Below are 20,943 nucleotides of genomic sequence, written 5' to 3'. Positions count from 1 at the left end.
CTTGGCTGAAGCCCACCCAGACCAGCTGTGAAATGGGAGCGGTGGGAAGGACGGGACCTTCTCCATATGCTGCAAACTTGTACTTCCCAAGCGCTTAGTACAGTGCTCTGCACACAGTAAGCGCTCAATAAATGGGATTGAATGAATGAATGAAGGACATGTGAGCAGCGTGGCTCAGTGGAAAAGAGCCCGGGCTTTGGAGTCAGAGGTCATGGGTTCAAATCCCGGCTCCGCCAACTGTCAGCTGGGTGACTTTGGGCAAGTCACTTCACTTCTCTGGGCCTCAGTTCCCTCATCTGTAAAATGGGGATGAAGACTGTGAGCCCCCCGTGGGACAACCTGATCACCTTGTAACCTCCCCAGTGCTTAGAACAGTGCTTTGCACATAGTAAGTGCTTAATAAATGACATCATTATTATTATGTGAGAAGCAGCGTGGCCTAGTGGATAAAGCATGGGCCCAGGAAGCAGAAGGATTTGGGTTCTAATCCTGGCTCCCCCACCTGTCCATTGCGTGACCTTGGGCAAGTCACTTTACTTGTCTGGGCCTCAGTTATCTCATCTGTAAAATGGAGATTAAGATGGTGAGCCCGATGCGGTACAGGGATTGGGTCCAACCTGATTTGCTGGTATGCACCTCAATGCTTAGTACAGTGTCTGGCACATAATAAGCACTTAACAAGTACCACGATTATTATGGAACAGCCTGAGGTCACTCTATCAAACAGGATTGCTACATCAACACCCCGGGGAAAATTATATACTCAATGTACATGAGAGCTGATACATTTCCTGCCTCATTACCCCTGTGTTGTGAGGGCTTTATTTATGGCATTTTTTAAGCACTTACTATGTGCCAGGCACTGTACTACACACTTAGGTAGATCCAAACTAATCAGGTGGATCACAGTCCTGGTCTCACATGGGGCTCACAGTCTTAATTTCCATTTTACAGGTGAGGTAACTGAGGCACAGAGAAGTTAAGTGACTGTTCCAAAGTCACACAGCTGACAAGTGGCGGAGTAGGATTAGAACACAGATCTTCTGACTCTCAGGCCCGTGTTCTTTCTACTAGACCACCTTGGCTTTTGAATAGGTAAAATACCAGGGTGCCACAGAATTAGTGAGCACATACACAATTGGCACTGTGCGATACCAGAGGATTGTTAGTTCATTAGAGACAGTCTTACTTGCCGAAACAGTTTCTGAGGGATGTCAATAAAAACCGGACAAAGACCCAGATGAAGCTGCATTATAGAAATATGAATGAATCGTTTACCTGGCCTATCATAACAGAGAAAGCAAAGACTCCTGTGAAGTAGTTCAGAAGTTGAAAAACGATTTCAAAGAGAGTCTGAGGGTCAGGTAATCCACCAATGGTAATCAGAGTTTTAACAGCCCAGTAGTAACAGCGAATATAGCTACAGAGAGGAAAAAAATACATTTTCAGCAAGTATCGGGGGGGAAATCATCCACTCTTGCATACTTCCATCTAAAACACAGCCAACTATAAAAAATAATTTACGTTAGAACCCCAGTGGTCTGGAATTGGGACACCTCTGTGATCCCCATTATTCAACTCAGACAGTTTTGACATTTTCTGGAGCCCGTTTTACTTGCTCCAGAGAAAGCGGGCTCCAAGCTTCCACTGGAAAACGACACTTAGAAACCAGGGACCTGTGACCCGAGAGACAATAAAAGTCAGTTGCAGGGAGGGGCAGAAAAGGATTAGATGGTGAATCGAGAAGAAGCCTTTCTAATTGAATAACTTGACCCAAGATGTTTTCATGATTTGGTTTCTCAAGTTTTCAAGAAGCTTTTGGAGTGACCCAAATTTGAGGTTGTCCATGTCTACAGAAGCTCGACCAGATTTCTTTCTACTGTCCTATCTGGGCATTCTGCTGGCTCTCCGCCCTCGATAAGGAAATTGGCATGCCTCTTGCTTGATTGTAAATAGAAAAGGGTAGAATTCTTCAGCCTGAAACTGTGGAGACTGAGAGGGGAGAGTATAGAAATCTAAAAACGTCATGCAGAGGGTGGACAGGGGTGGAAAGTGAAATTGTTCAGCAAATCCGGCCTGATTAGATCCTTGAGGGTGGCCCATTCAAAACCAGGAAAAGAAAACACACCTGCACAGCGGGCGGTGATAAGCTTATGGAGTTTCTGACCTCAGAGAGTTGTGCAGGCCAAAAGCATCAATAGGTTCAAAAAAGATTTAGATAAGCTTAGGGACAAGAGGGCCATAAAGGGCTGTTAATGGGAAAATTAGGCCTGTAGAGGGAAAGGTTTAGGGATGTTAGACGGTACACCATGAATCATGTGGATGGTCGGGTGTTGATGAAGTCAAGAAGAGCTGTTGTTACCACGGTTTCCTCCAAATATCCTGTTGTCGTTGTCAGAGATGGAATATTGGGCTGGATGAACTGGTGTTCTGATCTAGGAAGAAGGGCAGTGTGGCCTTGGGGAAAGACCATGGCCCTGGGGAGCAGGAGAACTATGTTCTAACCTGGCTCCGTCATTTTCCTGTGTGGGACCCTGGTTGGCAGCGTGGCTTAGTGGATTAAGCATGGCCTGGGAGTGGGAAGTCTTGGGTTCTAATTCCGACTCCGCCACTTGTCTGCTGTGTGGCCTGAGGCAAGTCACTTAACTTCTCTGTGCCTCAGTTACCTCATCTCTAAAATGGGGATTAAGACTGTGAGCCCCAGATGGGACAGGGGCTGTGTCCAGCCTGATTTACTTGTAGCCACCCCAGCGCTCAGAATAGTGCCTGGCACATAGTAAGCACTTAACAAAAAACACAATTATAATTATTATTATTATTATTATTATTATTTTATCAACTTCCCTGTGCCTCAGCTTCCTCAACTGTGAAAGTGGGAATACAACACCTGTTTTTCCTCCTTCACAGATTATGAGCCCTGTGTGGGTTAGGGGCTGTGTTTGATCTGATATTATCTAGTAATCACCTAGCATTTAAGGTTGTTAAGGAACAGAGGAAAAAGATGGGCCTGTATTTGAATGTAAAGAAAACAAAGATCATGACAACTGGAAGTTTTAACACATTTGTAGTGGACGGAGAGGAGACTGAAATAGTTGACAAATTTTTCTCTCCTGAGATAATAATAATAATTATCCCCCTCCTCCCCCTCCCCATCACCCCTGCCTTACCTCCTTCCCCTCCCCACAGCACCTGTATATATGCATATATGTTTGTATGTATTTATTACTCTATTTATTTTATTTGTACATATTTATTCTATTTATTTTATTTTGTTAATATGTTTTGTTTTGTTGTCTGTCTCCCCCTTCTAGACTGTGAACCCGCTGTTGGGCAGGGACCGTCTCTATATGTTGCCAACTTGTACTTTCCAAGTGCTTAGTACAGTGCTCTGCACACAGTAAGCGCTCAATAAATACGATTGAATGAATGAATTAATAATAATAATGATGGCATTTATTAAATGCTTACTATGTGCAAAGCACTGTTCTAAGCGCTGGAGAGGTTACAAGGTGATCAGGTTGTCCCACAGCGGGGCTCACAGTCTTAATCCCCATTTTACAGATGGAGTAACAGGCACAGGGAAGTTAAGTGACTTGCCAAAAGTCACAAAGCTGTGAAGCGGAGGAGCCAGGATTTGAACCCATGACCTCTGACTCCAAAGCCCGGGCTCTTTCCATTGAGCCACGTGACTGGGATCAATAATAAATAATAAAGGGACTAGTAGCCAAGAAATATGCCGAAGATTAATGTTAGGAAGACTTGCTATGAAGAGCCTGGAAAAAGGCATGAAATGTGCTGACGTAATAATTGCCATAAAAATACAAATCATCAACTCTATGGTGTTTCCAGTGACAGTATGGATCCAAAAGCTGGACAGTGATAAAACAGGATAGAAAGAACATCGATTCTTTTGAAATGTGGTGTTGGAGAAGGCTTTTGCAAATACCATGGACTGCCCGAAAAACAAACAAATAGATTTTGGAGCAACTTAAACCAAAGTGGTCTTTGGTGATCTGGGTCATTAATGTTATATAGGCCATATATAGGTACATATATATATATCTAGGCTCATATCTACCTCATATCTACCTAGGTAGATATCTAGGCTAGGCTAGGCTAGGTAGATATCTAGGCTCATATCTACCTACATATATATATCTAGGCCACATATAGGCCTGGGAATCAGAAGGACCTGGTTTTAATCCCTGCTCTGCTACATGTCTGCCATGTGACCTTGAGCAAGTCACTTCCTTTCTTTGTACCTCAGATACTTCATCTAGAAAATGGAAATTAAGACTGTGAGCCCTGTGTGGGACAGGAACTGTGTCCAAGTCAATTACTTTGTATCTACCCCAGCACTTAGTACAGTATAGCATGTATCAAGCGCTTAGTACAGTGCTCTGCACATAGTAAGCACTCAATAAATACGATTGATGATGATGGCACCTAGTAAGCACTTAACAAATACCACAATTTATTATTATCATTATTATCATTATTTGCAATTTTGGGCCCCATCTGATCAGCTATTATTACCCAGGGAAAAATATAGTATGTCAGCTATGGCGGACATGGTCAGGTGACTGAGAAGTCCCAGGCCAGTTTGCCATCAAATAACCCTCCTGCTTTATCAGAGGTCCCAGAATCCTGCCCCAGAGTAATCCGGAACTGGCTACTTTTCATCCCGAAACATCTTTTATCAGGCTAAAATGATAAATTAAATGTCTGTTAAAATGGCCAAAAGAAGCCAAAATGGGGAGAGCCCCTCTGAAATGCGATTTCAGCAACCAGAAAAAGTAGGTGCAGATGTGAATACAGAACAATAATAATAATAATAATAGTGGTATTTGCTAAGCACTTACTATAATAATAATAATAATAATAGCATTTATTAAGTGCTTACTATGTGCAAAGCACTGTTCTAAGCGCTGGGGGGGTTACAAGGTGATCAGATTGTCCCCCGGGGGGCTCACAATCTTAGTCCCCATTTCACAGATAACTGAGGCACAGAGAAGTTAAGTGACTTGCCCAAAGTCACACAGGTGACAATTGTCGGAGCTGGGATTTGAACCCGTGACCTCTGACTCCAAAGCCCAGGCTCCTTCCACTGAGCCACGATGCTTCTCTATGTGCAAGGCACTGGACTAAGCACTGGGGTGGATACAAGCAAATCAGATATGGACACAGTCCCTGTCCCATATGGGGCTCGCAGTCTTAATTCCCATTTTACAGATGAGAGAACAGGAGCACAGAGAGGTGAAGCGACTTGCCCTTGGTCGCTCAGCAGACAAGTGGCAGAGCGGCATTAGAACCCAGGTCCTTCTGACTCCCACTCCAGACACTTTTCTCTAGCCACTAGGCCATGCTGCAGGTCTTGGGTCTACTGAACTACCGTGTCCAACAGCATCACCACGGCCTGGACCGGGACTCCCAGTTTGGAGACTGACTTACCTGTTTCCCACTCCATCATAAACCCAGCTGGTGGAACCTATTCCCTGGAAAGAGGAAGCCCAGTAATACAGGCACGAGTTCAAGTGTAAGCTGTAGAGTAAATAGGCTGTGGTACGTACAACTCTGCAAAGGAAACAAAACACAATACCCTTAAAACACTCCTCTATACACAGTAATAATAATAATAATAATAATGGTGTTCATCAAGCGCTTACTATGTGTCAAGCCATGTTCTAAGCCCAGGGGTAGAAACAAGCTAACCAGGTTGGACACAGTCCCTGACCCACATGGGGTCATAGTCTTAATCCCCATTTTACAGATGAGGGAACTGAGGGAACAGAGAAGTGAAGACACTTGCCTACGACATTGATTTAACACACGAGAAGCAGTACAACAGAGTTGAAAGACACAATCTCTGCCAACAAGGAGTTTACAGTTTACAGGGTGTAGCTGTAAAGAGAAATGATTTGATTAGAGGTCCCTATGTCCAAATTTCTTTTCCAAAATGTCCTAAGTTGAAGACTGCAATGGCAATTCACAGCACTTTGTTGCTTACCTGTAAACATACGCCTTACTTAGGATAGCTTCAAGGCGGTTATTAAATTCAAAGAAGGCCATGTACTGTTAGAGAAAAGAATGGAGCTCCATGAGTATAATGCACGTCAACTTCTAACGGGCTCCAACTACTAACTTGTTTTACCTCACTTGAACGGTAAATGTTTGAAAAACAGAATCTTTGGAGCAGTTCAAATAATTTGAGCTCCACAAGGTTCTCGTGTCATTAGGAGACTTCACACCCCTTTATTCTGGGAGGAGAATTAATTATGTTACTGTGGGGAGGATAAAACCCAGTGGAATTCCCTCTTTGTTTCACTTGTTTTTCCTGGATATGTCTCCATTCCTTCGGGATGGGCCACAGGTTTAGGTGTCCTCTGGTCCCCAAAATAATTAAAAAGAATGCCTGGTGTGTGGGGGCAGCATCAGCAGGGGAACCCCCTTTCTCCTTTCTTCCTAAATATCAAATCCACTTCCCCAAAAAACCAACACAGATAACTGAAAAATCAGAACATAAACACACTGAAAAAATTTTAATAACAAGTCAATCAATTAATACTATTTATGGGATATTGACTGCATGCAGAGCCCTGGTCTAAGCACCTGGGAGAGTACAAAAGAGTGGGTAGACATGATCCTTGTCTTCCAGGAGCTTAAAACCTAGTGGGAGAATCTAGGCACATATAGCTTTGTAAATTAGATAAGCAATGTTGCTGAGTGGATAGAGCACGGGCCTGGAAATCAGAATCAGGGTTCTAATCCTCGATCCACCACTTGTCTCTTGTCTGCCAGGTGAACTTAGGCAAGTCCCTCCATTTCTCTGTGCCTCTAGTATCTCATTTGTAAAATGGAGATTAAGACTGTGAGCCCCATGTTGGACATGGACTTTGACCCTCCTGAATAGCTTGTATCTACCCCAGCATTTAGTACAGTACCTGACACATAGTAAAAAAAAAAAGAAAAGAAAGAAGAGTTCAGTAGGGATGAGCCCCTCCTAGATTCCCTTCTCTTCCCAATTTACACTTATTTCCTTGTGAAGCCCATCCACTCCAATGACTTTAACCATCACCTCTATGCTGGTGACTCCCAAATCTACTTCCCTAGCCCAGTCCTTTCTCCTCTGTGATCTTCCATTTCCTCCTCCCTTCAAGACAGTTCTACACAGATGTCTCACCGACTCAATGACTTTAAAACTGAACTCATCTTCCCTCTCAAACTCTCTCCTCTAATTAATTTTCCCATCACAATAGACAACACCACCATCCTCCTTGCCCCACAAGCTCTTAGTCTTGGTATTATTCTAGTATTGCCTGTCTCTTTTAACTTCCATATTCAGTCTTTTGCAAAATCCTGTCAGTCTTACTCCATGGCATCTTCCGGATTTGCCCCTTCCTCTGGTCCAGCTTACATCAGTTACATTACACTACCCTCCCCATCTCCAGTTCATACGCCACCTGACTGCCCAGAGCATCTTTCTAAAATGTCACTCTCCCCATTCCTCAAAAATCTCCACTTGCTTTTGTTTTGTTTTTATGGTATTTGTTAAGCATTTATTATCTGTCAAGCTCTGTTCCAAATGCTGGGAGAGATAACAAGTTAATCAGGTTAGACACAATCCCTGTCCCACATGGGACTCACAGTCTCTCCTTCTTCTAGACTGTCAGCCCATTGTTGGGTAGGGACCGTCTCTATATGTTGCCAACTTGTACTTCCCAAACGCTTAGTACAGTGCTCTGCACACAGTAAGTGCTCAATAAATACGATTCAATGAATGAATAAGTAGGAGGTAGAACAGGTATTTAATCCCCATTGTTGGGTAGGGACCATCTCTATATGTTGCCAACTTGTACTTCCCAAGTGCTTAGTACAGTGCTCTGCACACAGTAAGTGCTCAATAAATACGATTGAATGAATGAATAAGTAGGAGGTAGAACAGGTGTTTAATCCCCATTTTACAGTTGAGGAAACTGAGTCACAGAGAAGTGAAGTGACTTGCCTAAGGTAATTAGAACCTAGGTTCTCTGACTCCCAGTTCTGAGCTCTTTCCACTAGGCCATGCTGTTTCCTGTGGATTCCCTTTCCTCTCTGCATCCAGCAGAAATTTGCTTATCTGTTATATTGTACTCTCCCAAGCGCTTAGTATAGTGCTTTGTACACAGTAAGTGCTCAATAAATACAATTGAATGAATGAAACTCCTGACAATAGGCTTTAAACCACTAGACGCGAGCTACCAAAAATATCCGCCACACCTCCCCATCTTCCTCCCACCCTACATCCACATTTTCAATTTTTTCAGCCTTTTCTCAAGGGGAGATCTCTCTTCTGCCTTTCAAAATCTACCCCTTTCACCTCAGACAACTCTCACCTTCTTATTTGTCCACGCTTTTCTCTCACTACATTCCACCTCACACTCTTCATTCTCCTTGAGCTAACCTACTCACTGTGCCTGGTTTTCATCTCTCCCAAGCCCTCCTTCCTTCCTAAAACTCCTTGCCCCTTCATATCCACCAGATCAGAGCTCTTTCCATCTTCACAGTTCTTCGGAAATTACATCTCCTTCGGGAAGTCTTCCCCAATTCATTTCTCACAGTAACTGTGACCTGCCTAAGCACTTAAATGCTCGCAACACCTCTCAGCCCTTCTGTACATATCTCACATGCTCTATTGCTTCCTTCTACCTGTAATTTATTTTAGGTTCCTGTCTCCCCAGATGGAGGGAAGGGATCATGTCTATCAATCGATCGTATTTATTGAGCACTTACTGTGTGCACAGCACTGTACTAAACTCTTGGGAGAGTTCAATATAACAGAGTTGGTAGACATGTTCCCTGCCCACAGTGGGTTAACAGTCTAGAGGGAGAGACAGACATTATTATAAATAAATAAAAATTACGGCTATGGACATAAGTGCTGTGGGGCTGAGGGAAGAGTGAATAAAGGGGGCACATCCAAATGCAAAGGCAGCACAAAAGGGAGTTTGAAAAGAGGAAATTAGGGCTTAGGGAAGGTCTCTTGGAAGAGATCTGCCTTCAGTAAGGCTTCAAAGGTCTACTAATTCTACTGTGCTTTCCTCTAGTATTCAATTCAAAGTTCTGCACACAGTAAGTACTCAATAAACGCTACTGATGGATCAATGTGTGCGAAGCTCTTTGAGATTGTTGGATGAGAGGGGTTCAGTGAGAGGATTTTTATTTCTTAATTTACCTTTAAACAGCGAGGCAGACGTAGGAGAGGCTTAACACCAACTTTCAAGTAGAAGAGATCCAGGGGCAGGAGACAGATCACATCCATCTAAATTCACATTTGAAAAGAGGAAGGGGAAAAAATGATGGCTAGTTTATGCGACTCCAAGCCTTACAGTGTCCCACATGGGACAGGGAGAACAGGTACTTTATCCCCAGTTTACAGATGAGTCACAGAGTGAGTTCATTATAGGCAGGGAATGTTATATTGTATCTTCCCAAGAGCTTACTACAGTGTTGTGCATACAGTAAGCACTCAGTAAATGTTATCAAATGAATGAAATGACTTGCTCAATGTCACATACAGCAGGCAGGGGCAAAGATGGGATTTAGAAGCCAGGTGTCATGACTCCTAGGCCTGTGCTATTTCCACCCTACTCCAAAATTCCCCACTAAGGGCTGAGGGTGGCGGGGAGGGGGTCCAAGATATCTCGGCCCACTAGCCTTGATTCCCGGACCCTCACTGCCAGAGTGGGCAGCCCAATTGGCTACTCTGATGAACAACTTCTTCTGTTCCAGGAAAGAAGGGCTTGAAGAGGGGTGGGCATAAATAAACTGACTGGCTGGGGAGGATTGGGGGGGTGGGGGGCAGCAAGAGGAAACTGGGAATCTGACCAGGGACAGGAAAACATGGATTAATATGTTTTGTTTTGTTCTCTGTCTCCCCCTTCTAGACTGTGAGCCCACTGTTGGGTAGGGACCGTCTCTATATGTTGCCAACTTGTACTTCCCAAGCGCTTAGTACAGTGCTCTGCACACAGTAAGTGCTCAATAAATAAATACGATTGACTGAATATTCATTGAATGATTATATCGTTTCAGCTGAGCGGGAGCCCAGGGCAACTGAATCTGGAGGCCCAGCTCCAAAACCCTGGAAGTGGCAGATGGCGTTGCTATAGAACAGCAACACCAAACAGAGGCAGTGTGGTCTAATGGGTAGAACACGGGCCTGGGAATCAGAAGACCTGGGTTCTAGTCCCGGCTCTACCACATACCTCCTGTGTGTGATCTTGGGCAAGTCACTTCACTCCTCTGGGCTTCAGGTATCTCATTTATAAAACGGGGATTAAGACTGTAAGCCCCATTGGGATTGTGCCCAATCCAGTTAGCTTGTATTTACTCCAGTGCTTAGTACCGTACCTGGCACTTAGAAAGGGCTTAACAAATACCATTTTTAAAAAAGGCGCCCAGCAACAGTGCACAGAAAGACGGGAATGAAAGTACCCACCTTGAAACGTTGTGATTTTAGGTAGTTTTTTCTCATTTCCTTTTTATCAGTCTGCAGGAGAAAAGAACAAAGAATATCACATTAAATATCAATAACATCAATAATAATTGTGGTTTTTGTTAAGCACTTACTACGTGCCAACTACTGTACTAAGTTCCAGGGTTGATACAAGCTCATCAGGCCCCACATGAGGCTCACAGTCTAAGTAGGAGGGAGAACAGATATCGAATCCCTATTTTGCCAAGGGAACTGAAGCACAGAGAAGTGAAGTGACTTGCTTAAGGTCACACAGCAGACAAGTAGCAGAGCTGGGATTAGAATCCATGTCCTCTGACCCCAAGCCCGTGCTCTTCCCTCTAGGCCACACTGCTTCTCTACATCCCCACCACCTGTGAGAATTAGTTCTCTCAGTCTGTTAGAAAAGGCAGAGAGAGAAGTCTAGTACTCCCTAGACTTCTGCTGTTTCTCACATGATTCTGTCCGTTAAATGGTTCAGATGGATGCCGTGAGATTTACAAAGATAATGCTAAAGTGATTGTGTCTGACCTGTTTACATTGTATCTGTCTATTTATTGTTCTATTGTACTCTCCCAAGCACTTCGTACAGTGCTCTGCACACAGTAAACGCTCAGTAAGTATGACTGAAAGAATGAATGAAATAATTATATCTACCCCACTGCTTAGAACAGTGCTTGGCACATAGTAAGCGCTTAACAAACACCACAGTTATTATCATGTCATCGAGCAAACATGGCTGAGTAAATGGGATTAAAAATCTGGGGAAAAACCTGGGTTCTAATCCCAGTTTCACCACTTATCTGCTGCGTGACCTTGGGCAAGTCACTTGCTTCCCTGGGCCTCAGTTTCCTCCTCTGCAAAATAGGGATTCAATACCTGCTCTCTCTCCCCTGCTTAGACTGTGAGGCCCTGATTATCTGATTCTCTTGTATCCAACCCAGCACTTAACACAGTGCTTGACACATAGTAAGTGCTTAACAAATACCATTATTATTATCATCATCTTTATTCTCTGTAACTCATCTATAAAATAGGGATTAAGACTGTGAGCCCCATGTGGGACATGGACTGTTTCGACCCCCAGACCATGTCCTTCCCCTGGCCTGGAATGCCCTCCCTCCACACAACCACCAAACTAGTTCTCTTCCTCCCTTCAAAGCTCTACTGAGAGCTCACCTCCTCCAGTAGGCCTTCCCAGGCTGAGCCCCCTTTTTCCTCTCCTCCTCTCCATCCTCCAGCCCTACCTCCTTCCCCTCCCCACAGCACCTGTATATATGTTTGTACAGATTTATTACTCTATTTATTTTACTTGTACATATTTACTCTTCTATTTATTTTGTTTATGATGTGCATATAGCCATAATTCTATTTGGTCTGACGATTTTGACACGTGTCTACATGTTTTGTTTTGTTGTCTGTCTCCCCCTTCTAGACTGTGAACCCGTTGTTGGGTAGGGACCGTCTCTATATGTTGCCGACTTGTACTTCCCAAGTGCTTAGTCCAGTGCTCTGCACACAGTAAGCACTCAATTAATACGATTGAATGAACGAATGACTTGGTTAGCTTATACCTACCCCAGCACTTGGTAGAGTGCCTGGCACACAGTAAGTGCTAAACGAATACCATAAAATGTATTAGTACTCTCATTATTGTTTTGCACTTATTTCTTGAGGGTCTTTGAGCGCCTTCCCTCTGAAAACTGACTAGTGCAAAACCAAGATTTTTAAAAGCTCCTTGGCACCAATAACCAAAGGAACAGATACAGTATGAAGCTGCAGCATTCGTAAGGACGCTTATCGTCATCTTGGTTTTCTCCTTCCGGCCATGGAAAGCCTTCCCAGGGAGGCACGAGAAAAGGCCAGCGGAACTGGGAGAAATTGTAGTTCCCATAGAAATATTCCTGGACCACTACTCACAATGACATCTCCTGCTTTGACAAACTGCAGTCGGGTCTGGAAGACAGTGATGTCCAGCAAGTAGATGAAGTCACAGAAGTAGTCCATTAGCATCCAGAGATGAACATTGTCAGGGGTTTGGTACGGAAAAGCCCAGCGGACTGGAATCAGCCAACAGTTCCAATTCCAGGCCAAAACCACAAAGAACAGCCACAGGATGTACATCAGATCTAAAAAGAACAGAGCCCAGGTCAAACAAGAGTGGCCAGGCCCCACAGAATTGTATTTCAGCTTCCAGAATAAAGGGCTACTGCACTGTGGCGTAGTGGCTACAGCACTGGAACAGGAGTCAGTAGGTCATGGGTTCTAATCCCAGTTCTGAGACTGGTCTGCTGTGTGACCTTGAGCAAGTCACTTCACTTCTCTGTGCCTCTGTTACTTCATCTGTAAAATGGGGATTGAGACTATGAGCCCCACCTGGGATAGGCACTTTGTCCAACCTGATTTCCTTGTATCTGCTCCAGCACTTAGTACAGTGCCTGACACATGGTAAGCCTTTAACAAATACCACATCATCATCATCATCATCATCACCAGTGATGGTTTGAAGTGGAAACAAAAGCCAGTGGACTCTAAGGTCATGGGAGGAATTTATTCATTCAATAGTATTTATTGAGAGGTGGAAACAAAAGCCAGTGGACTCTAAGGTCATGGGAGGAATTTATTCCTTCAATAGTATTTATTGAGAGCTTACTATATGCAGAACACTGTACTAAGCGTTTGGGAAACTGCACTGCAACAGTCAACAGACACATTCCCTGCCCACAAGGGGCTTACAGTCTAGAAGGGTGTTAATCGATAGGGTGTGATGATGATAATGATATTTCTTAAGCGCTTACTATGTGCCAAGCACTGTTCTAAGCACTGGAGGGGATACAAGGTCATCAGGTTGTCCCACTTGGGGTTCACAGTCTTAATTTCTACTTTACAGATGAGGGAACTGAGGCCCAGAGAAGTGAAGTGACTTGCGGCAAAGTCACAAAGCTGACAAGCGGCGGAGCTGGGATTTGAACCCATGACCTCTGACTCCCAAGCCCGGGCTCTTTCCACTGAGCCACGCTGCTTCTCTGAATAGCACACACCCCATCGATTAGATTAAACATCTAAAAGCTGCTGGAAATTGCCAAAGAGGGTTCGTTTGGTATTAGTCCTCTATACTGAAAGCTCATTATGGGCAGGGAACGTGCTTGCTCATTCTGTTTTCTCATACTCCCCCAAGCACCTAGTACAGTGCTCTGCACATAGTAAGTGCTCAACAAATACTATTCATTGATTGATTGACACTCCGGAATTTGTAACTGGTTTCTACTCCTATAAAAGAAAACCGTCAGCCCCACATGCCTAGCAATAATTACCATTTCCCCTTGAATCCTATACTTTTTTCATTTTCTTTAACCTCTTCCTCCTCTCCCACACTCCCCCTTCCTCCTAGTTAATGGAAGCCCGGGTCCACGGACAAATCAGAGACGGCTTTCCCGTAAGATACTTACTGGTGAGCGGGTCGATGCTTTTTGGGAACTGGTAGCTTTTAATTGGCCGACACTTAAATTTACAGCACAGCATATCACAGTAGTGCTCCTCTTTAGCTTTTTCCGCTTCAGCCTCTTTTTCTGGAGGTGGAGGCTCTGAGGCTTTCTTGGCTGGAGCTGCGGGAAATATCAATCAGTGGTATTTATTGGAAGCGTGCTGTGTGTGCAGAACACTGTCCTAAGTGCTCAGGAGAGTACAACAGAGTTGGTAGACCCATTTCCTGCCCACAAGGAGCTTACAGTACAGAGATATCGATAGCAATCAAACTGTAGAATTCAGTGTGCGCCAGATTGGTCATTTGCACAACACATCTGAGCAGAATGTACATGGCTTTAAGAAGCGTGACCCTGTGGTCACTAGTGGCCTAATGGTTAGAGCACAGGCTGGGGCATCATTCATTCATTCATAGTTAAAGAGCACTTACTATGCAGAGAGCACTATATTAAGTGCTTGGGAGAGTATAGTATAACAGTAAAACTAAACAGACCCATTTCCAGCCCACAATGAGCTTACAGTCCAGAGGGGGAGATGGACGTTAATGTAAATAAATTATGGATATGTAAATAAGTGCTGTGGGGCTGGGAGAGGGGAATGAATTCATTCATTCAATCATATTTATTGAGCGCTTATTGTGTGCAGAGCACTGGACTAAGCGCTTGGGAAGTACAAGTTGGCAACATATAGAGATGGTCCCTACCCAACAGCAGGCTCACCATCTAGAAGGGGGAGACAGACAACAAAACAAAACATATTAACAAAATAAAATAAATAGAATAAATATGTATAAGTAAAATAAATAAATAAATAGGGTAATAAATATGTACAAACATATATACAGGTGCTGTGGGGAGGGGAAGGAGGTAAGGCGGGGGGGGAGGGGGAGAAGAGCACACAGTAAGCGCTCAATAAATACGATCGAATGAATGTATGAATGAAGTGATGCACACTGCCCTGACCGCAGGTAGAGGGTTTCTACACTAGAGAAACTCAAAACTCTGATCTTTGGTTTCCTCAGTCTGAGGCTTGGGTTTCCCCCTCCACAGATGCCCCTCCTTAATGAGAACCGTAGTTCTCACTCACATGGCTTGGGGCTTTCCTCATCAGAGGTGACATCCGGATCAATCAGTTTCTCTTTCACCTTCTCCGTCCTCTCCTTGAAGAGCCTCACAAGCTCCTGAAGCCGGTCATTTATGACCGCGCTGTTCTGGCTGGCAGAGGAGCTGGCCCGCTCCTCCAAGCTGTGGGAAAAAATCACCGGGATACATAATAATAATAATAATGGGGGTATCTGTTAAGTGCTTAATATGTGCCAAGCACTGTTCTAAGCACTGGGGTAGATACAACGTAATCAGGGTGTCCCACATAGGGCTCACAGTCATAATTCCCATTTTACAGATGAGGTAAATGAGGCACAGATAAGTGAAGTGACTTGCCCAAAGTCACACAGCTGATAAGTGGCGGAGCTGGGATTAGAACCCATGACCCCTGATTCCCAAGCCCGGGCTCTTTCCACTAAGCCATGCTGTTTCTCTGATACATGTTTTGCCATGTCCCATGTGCATTGGGAGGACTTCAGTTCTCCCAATATCGTCTTCTAAGGGCCTAACTATGGGGGGACGGAGAGGAGGAGAGCCAAATGGGGAAGCCATATTCATTTCTTATGCTTCTGATAAAAATAATAATCCTAAGAATAAGAAGAAGCACAGAAGAGTCAAGTGACTTGACCAGGGTCACACAGCAGGTGAGTAGCAGATCTGAGATTAGAACCTAGGTCCTCTGAGGAGACATGGGTTCTAGTCCCTGCTTGGCCACAGTCTGCTGTGTGATGACAGGCAAGTCACTTAACCTCTCTGGGCCATGAGGCATCTCCCACGAGGCAGCACGATCCAGTGGAAAGTCCATGGGTTTGGGAGTCAGGATACCTGGGTTCTAGTCCCAGCTTGGCCACAGTCTGCTGTGTGACCACACGGGCAAGTCACTTAACATCTCCGTTCCTCCATTTCCCCATCTGGAAAATGGGGGTTAAAATACCTCCTCTACTTCACAGTGATGCTAAAATGAGGTAATTAATGTGAAAGAGCTTTGGGAAAATGAAAGCAATATATAAACGAGCAATATATGAATGCTAGGTATTCCCTTTTTCTCCCAGCTCCTTCCAGCTTTTCCTGGCAGTCACTGCTGAAGCTCTTGAGTGAAGTGGAATTTACCTTTCTTCGCCTTGAACAATGAAGGTGGCCAAACTGAAGAATCAGGGGAATATCCTCTCAAGCCCCATTTTGCTGCTCTGTTTGGAGCCCCAGCCCCAGAAGATTATCGACAAATTGCTCGTTATGTGGGGAAATGTTTAAAGGCTCAAGTCTGGCAATTATGGTCAGACCCACTGGACTGATTATATAAACCTTCAACGATTAGAATAAAGTCCCCAACTAGGGATCTAGCCATCGGGAAGCAGCATGGCCTAGTGGGTAGAGCACAGGCTTAGGAGTCAGAAGGACCTGGGTTCTAATCCCGGCTTGGTATTTGTGTGCTGTGTGGCCTTGGGCAAGTCCCTTCACTTCTCTGTGCTTCAGTTACCTCATCTTAAGATGGGAATTAAGACTGTGAGGCCCACGTGGGACAGGGACCACGTCTAGCCTGATTAACTTGTATCTACTCCAGCACTTAATACAGCTCCCGGCACATAGTAAGCACTTAACAAATACCCTGAAAAAAAAAATCAACCACTTCTGCACAGACGTGCTGATCGCCACTCACTCTTCCTGAAGACTGGATTGACTGGGCCAGGCAGCTGCTGGAGACGATTCCTGTAGGTCTTCGACATCAACACCCTGAGAAGTTTCCTTCTTTCTATGGAAAAAAAGAAGGTAAACTAAGATACAGGCCAGAATCCTTCCCTTTTAAGCCTTAATCTGATTTTTAGAATGGAAACGCGAACCCAAAGTAATGTGTGAGGAACACGTCTTGAGATACAACTACATATTCAGCCTTTCTGGCATCCTGCCCATGTGGAAACTACTGGGCTGGTGGGAATAGATGGGGTGAAAGCAGGGCAATTCTTTGGGACCTCGACCGGGCGGTGGGCCACCCTTAACTAGCCCGTCCGGGGCAGTTAAAGTTTGAGGGCCAATAGGGAAAAAAATCCAGTGAGGGGCCTATGAGAGTGAAAGGTGCAGTGTTTGTGGTGGGGGAAAAAGGGAGGAGCAGCCTCTACTTGACCAGTCAGTCAGTCACCCAACAGTATTTATTGAGCGCTTACTCTGTGCAGAGCACTGGTCTGTGAGCCCACTGTTGGGTAGGGACCGTCTCTATATGTTGCCAACTTGTACTTCCCAAGCGCTTAGTACAGTGCTCTGCACACAGTAAGTGCTCAATAAATACGATTGAATGAATGAATGAATGGACTAAGTCCTTGGGAGAGTACTCTATAACAATATAACAAACACATTCCCTGCCCATAATGAGCTTAGAGCCTGGAGTTGAGGGGATAAGTACTTAATAATAATAATAATAATGGTATTTATTAAGTGCTTACTATGTGCAAAGCACTGTTCTAAGCACTGAGGAGGTTACAAGGTGATCAGGTTGTCCCACGGGGGGCTCACAGTCTTCATCCCCATTTTTACAGATGAGGTAACTGAGGCACCGAGAAGTTAAGTGACTTGCCCAAAGTCAAACAGCTGACAATTGGCGGAGCCAGAATTTGAACCCATGACCTCTGACTCCAAAGCCCGGGCTCTTTCCACTGAGCCACGCTGCTTCTCTTCACCTTTGTGCCCACCTGCCCTGTTTGGAAGCGGGGTTCACTCCAGGAACCCCCTAATGCAGGCCATAAGGAACTGGTTTGTAGGAGTATCTCCTCACTTGTCTCCTCGAATTCCAGAATCAATCAATCGATAGTATTTATTGAGAGCTAACTTTGTGTGGAACACTGCCCTAAGCGCTTGAGAGAGAACAACCTCACCTCCACAATCAATCCATCAGTGATATTTACTGAGCACTTTCTTTGTGTAATTATAATAATTATAGTATTTGTTAAGTGCTTACTATGTGCCAGGCAATGTACTAAGCGCTGAGGTACTGTCCTAAGCACTGAGAGAGGACAACATCACCTCCACAATCAATCAGTGGTGTTTATTGAGCACTTATTTTGTCCAGGGCACTTTACTAAACATTTAGGAGAGTATAATACTGTTGATAGACACTGCTTGGGGTGAAAAAAGCACCAGTCTGAAATTTCAGGCATGGCCACAAGCATCAGTTAGCCCAGGGCTCTTGGGAAAGGTAGCAATTCAAACCTGAAATCAGAATAAGGCCCTACCTATCTTCCCAACTCTTTATAGTTGTCAGTTCTAATAAGAAAAGCAGCACGGCCTCATGGATAGAGCATGGGAATCAAAAGGACCTGAATTCTCATCCCGGCTCTGCCACTTCTCTGCTGTGTGACCCTGAGCAAGTCACTTCACTTCTCTGTGCCTCAGGTACCTCATCTGTAAAATGGGGATTGAGACTGTGAGCCCCACGTGGGATAGGGACTGTGTCCAAACTGACTTGCTTGTATCCATCCCAGCGCTGAATGCAGCACCTGACACATAATAAGCGCTTAACAAATGCCACGATTATTAATAATCCTGACCCCACCACTTGTCTGCTGTGTGACCTCAGGGAAGTCACAACTTCTCTGTGCCTCAGTTACCTCCTACATAAAATGGGGATTTTAACTGTGAGCCCCATGTCGGGTAGGGACTGTGTCTAACTTGTCTGGCTTGTATCTACCCCAGCGATTAACACTTAACACTTATCTACCCCAGAATTTAACAAATACCCTGAAAAGAAAAAAATGACCAATAATGTACAGACATGCTGATCGCCACTCACTCTTCCTGAGGACTGGATTGACTGGGCCAGGCAGCTGCAGGAGATGATTCCCGTAGGTCTTCGACATCAACACCCTGAGAAGGCTCCTTTTTTCTAGGGAAAAATAATAATAATAATGGTATTTGTTAATAATAATAATAAGAATAAGTGCTTACTATGTGCCAAGCACTATTCTAAGCGCTGGGGTAGACACAGGATAAGCAGGTTGTCCCACGTGGGGCTCACACTTTTAATTCCCATTTTTCAGATGAGGTAACTGAGGCACAGAGAAGTTAAGTGACTAGCCCATGTGGCAGAGGCGGGATTAGAACCCACGTCCTCTGACTCCCAAGCCCGTGCTCCTTCAAAAAAATGGTAAACTAAGATCCAGGTCAGCATCCTGCCCTTTCAAGCCTTAATCTGATTTTTAGAATGGAAATGTGAACCCAAAGTAATGTGTGAGGAACATGTCCTGAGATACAACTACATATTCAGCCTTTCTGGCATCCTGCCCACATGGAAACTACTGGACTGGTGGCATTAGATGAGTTGAAGACAGGATGGTGCCTGGCACATAGTAAGCACTTAAATACCAGGGGAAAAAAAGCCCAGGTATAATGGGTTTGAAATGACATGGCAAATCCAGTTGAGTTAAAGAAGACAAGTCTCACAAAGTTCTCCAGTATAAGGCAGCTTGACTCAGTTGGGAGGGGAAATGCCATCCTAATTCTAGAACAAAAAAAAATGCTCATAGCATTCCATTCAGATGCCCCTCTTTTCTCAGTGTTTTTTGGACTGGAAGTGATTTTTGAGCATTTTGGTGGATGTTTTTGCTGTAGAATGGGGCTCCCTTTTCTGACCCCACAGAGAGGCTTTTCTGCTGAAGAGACACCTCTGGCGCCAATGATTCCATTATTGTTTCCTCTTTCAGCTCCCTTCAGTGATGCCACAAAGATGTGAGACATCAGTTCAGGGATCCCTCAGGAGGAGAGATGCTGTATCTTTTTTAAATAACATCCCCCCCAAAATTGAAAATCCAATGAGCTATAAATGGCAAATTATGGAGCCTAACCAGCATCCCTTAACAAAAAGACTCTGGACGTTTCCATGGCTTGGTAACAAACTCCACTCGGGAAAGTTCATTTTTCCTGAGTTCTCCTCCCGTCCACCATATTTTGTAAACTGTATTTTGGTAATTTAGAAATGATACCTTTAACCTCATTTCTAAGTCAAATGAAGGTCCTTGAGGAAAGGAATCAGATCTAAGCTAATAAAAAATCATAATGGTAATACTAACTGTGGTATTTGTTTCAGTGCTTACCCTGTGCCAAGCACTGTACTAAGTGCAGGGGGAGATTCATTCAATTGTATTTATTGAGCACTTACTGTGTGCAGAGGAGGGGAGATACAACCAACACCTGTTTTCCCCACCCCACCATGGCAGGAGAGGTTTTAAATGCCTCTTCCACCCCCTCCCTGGCTCAAGAGCCACAGCTGATTACAAAACCAGCCAGGTGAAGCTTTTGAGCTTTAGCTTGCTAACCCCTGGATTAAAGGAACGTGAAGAATCAAGTGCAAAGTATTTAGACTCCTTTTCTGAGACTGTAGAAATCCATCCTATGGTTAGAACAAGAGAATATATATATAAAACTGCTCACATTCTCTTATTCTAACCATAGGATGGATTTCTGCAGTCATCCATTTCTGCAGTCAATAGTGATGACAATATTTTTGCTACTTTGGAAGAGCAGCCAGTTTCTAATCCTAACCAAAAGACTGCATTCTGAGCATTGGATTATGCTATGGCAGCTCTGAGTCAGCTTTTCGGAACAAGTTTGGTGTGTCCAAAGCTGGCTGTTACCGTTTCTATTGATGGGTGAGGTTGACTCCTCTTGCTATTAACTCCTCTTAACTATCGAGATTAACTCCTATTGCTCCCAAAATATTCCTGTGGAGATACGGATTCAGAAAGGTGATTAATAGGACTACTGATTGTGGATGCGGACAATGATAAACCAAGCTGGCTAAGCCCTCATTTCTCCTATTCCCTCTCCCTTCTGAGTTGTCCGTGATAACAATAATAATAATAATAACAATCACTGTGGCAT

General features: G+C 44.3%; 1 protein-coding gene across 1 annotated transcript in view; it reads right to left on the bottom strand.

Moving 5' to 3' along the window:
- Window positions 1-20,943, bottom strand: part of LOC119934396 (cyclic nucleotide-gated cation channel beta-1-like) — a 49,202-nt gene that overhangs the window by 13,166 nt on the left and 15,093 nt on the right. The window contains exons 6-15 of the mRNA XM_038753872.1: window positions 18,857-18,949; window positions 16,736-16,828; window positions 15,062-15,219; window positions 13,942-14,097; window positions 12,413-12,621; window positions 10,478-10,528; window positions 9,212-9,298; window positions 6,008-6,072; window positions 5,452-5,574; window positions 1,279-1,420 (exon numbers count right to left, since the gene is read on the bottom strand). Coding sequence (XP_038609800.1) covers window positions 1,279-1,420; window positions 5,452-5,574; window positions 6,008-6,072; window positions 9,212-9,298; window positions 10,478-10,528; window positions 12,413-12,621; window positions 13,942-14,097; window positions 15,062-15,219; window positions 16,736-16,828; window positions 18,857-18,949 — 1,177 coding nt within the window. The remainder of the gene's footprint in view (window positions 1-1,278; window positions 1,421-5,451; window positions 5,575-6,007; window positions 6,073-9,211; window positions 9,299-10,477; window positions 10,529-12,412; window positions 12,622-13,941; window positions 14,098-15,061; window positions 15,220-16,735; window positions 16,829-18,856; window positions 18,950-20,943) is intronic.

Source organism: Tachyglossus aculeatus, chromosome 11 (genome assembly GCF_015852505.1).
Source record: "Tachyglossus aculeatus isolate mTacAcu1 chromosome 11, mTacAcu1.pri, whole genome shotgun sequence".
NCBI lineage: Eukaryota > Metazoa > Chordata > Mammalia > Monotremata > Tachyglossidae > Tachyglossus > Tachyglossus aculeatus.
The sequence above is the reverse complement of the archived record's forward strand: the minus strand, read 5'-3'. Positions and strand labels throughout refer to the sequence as shown.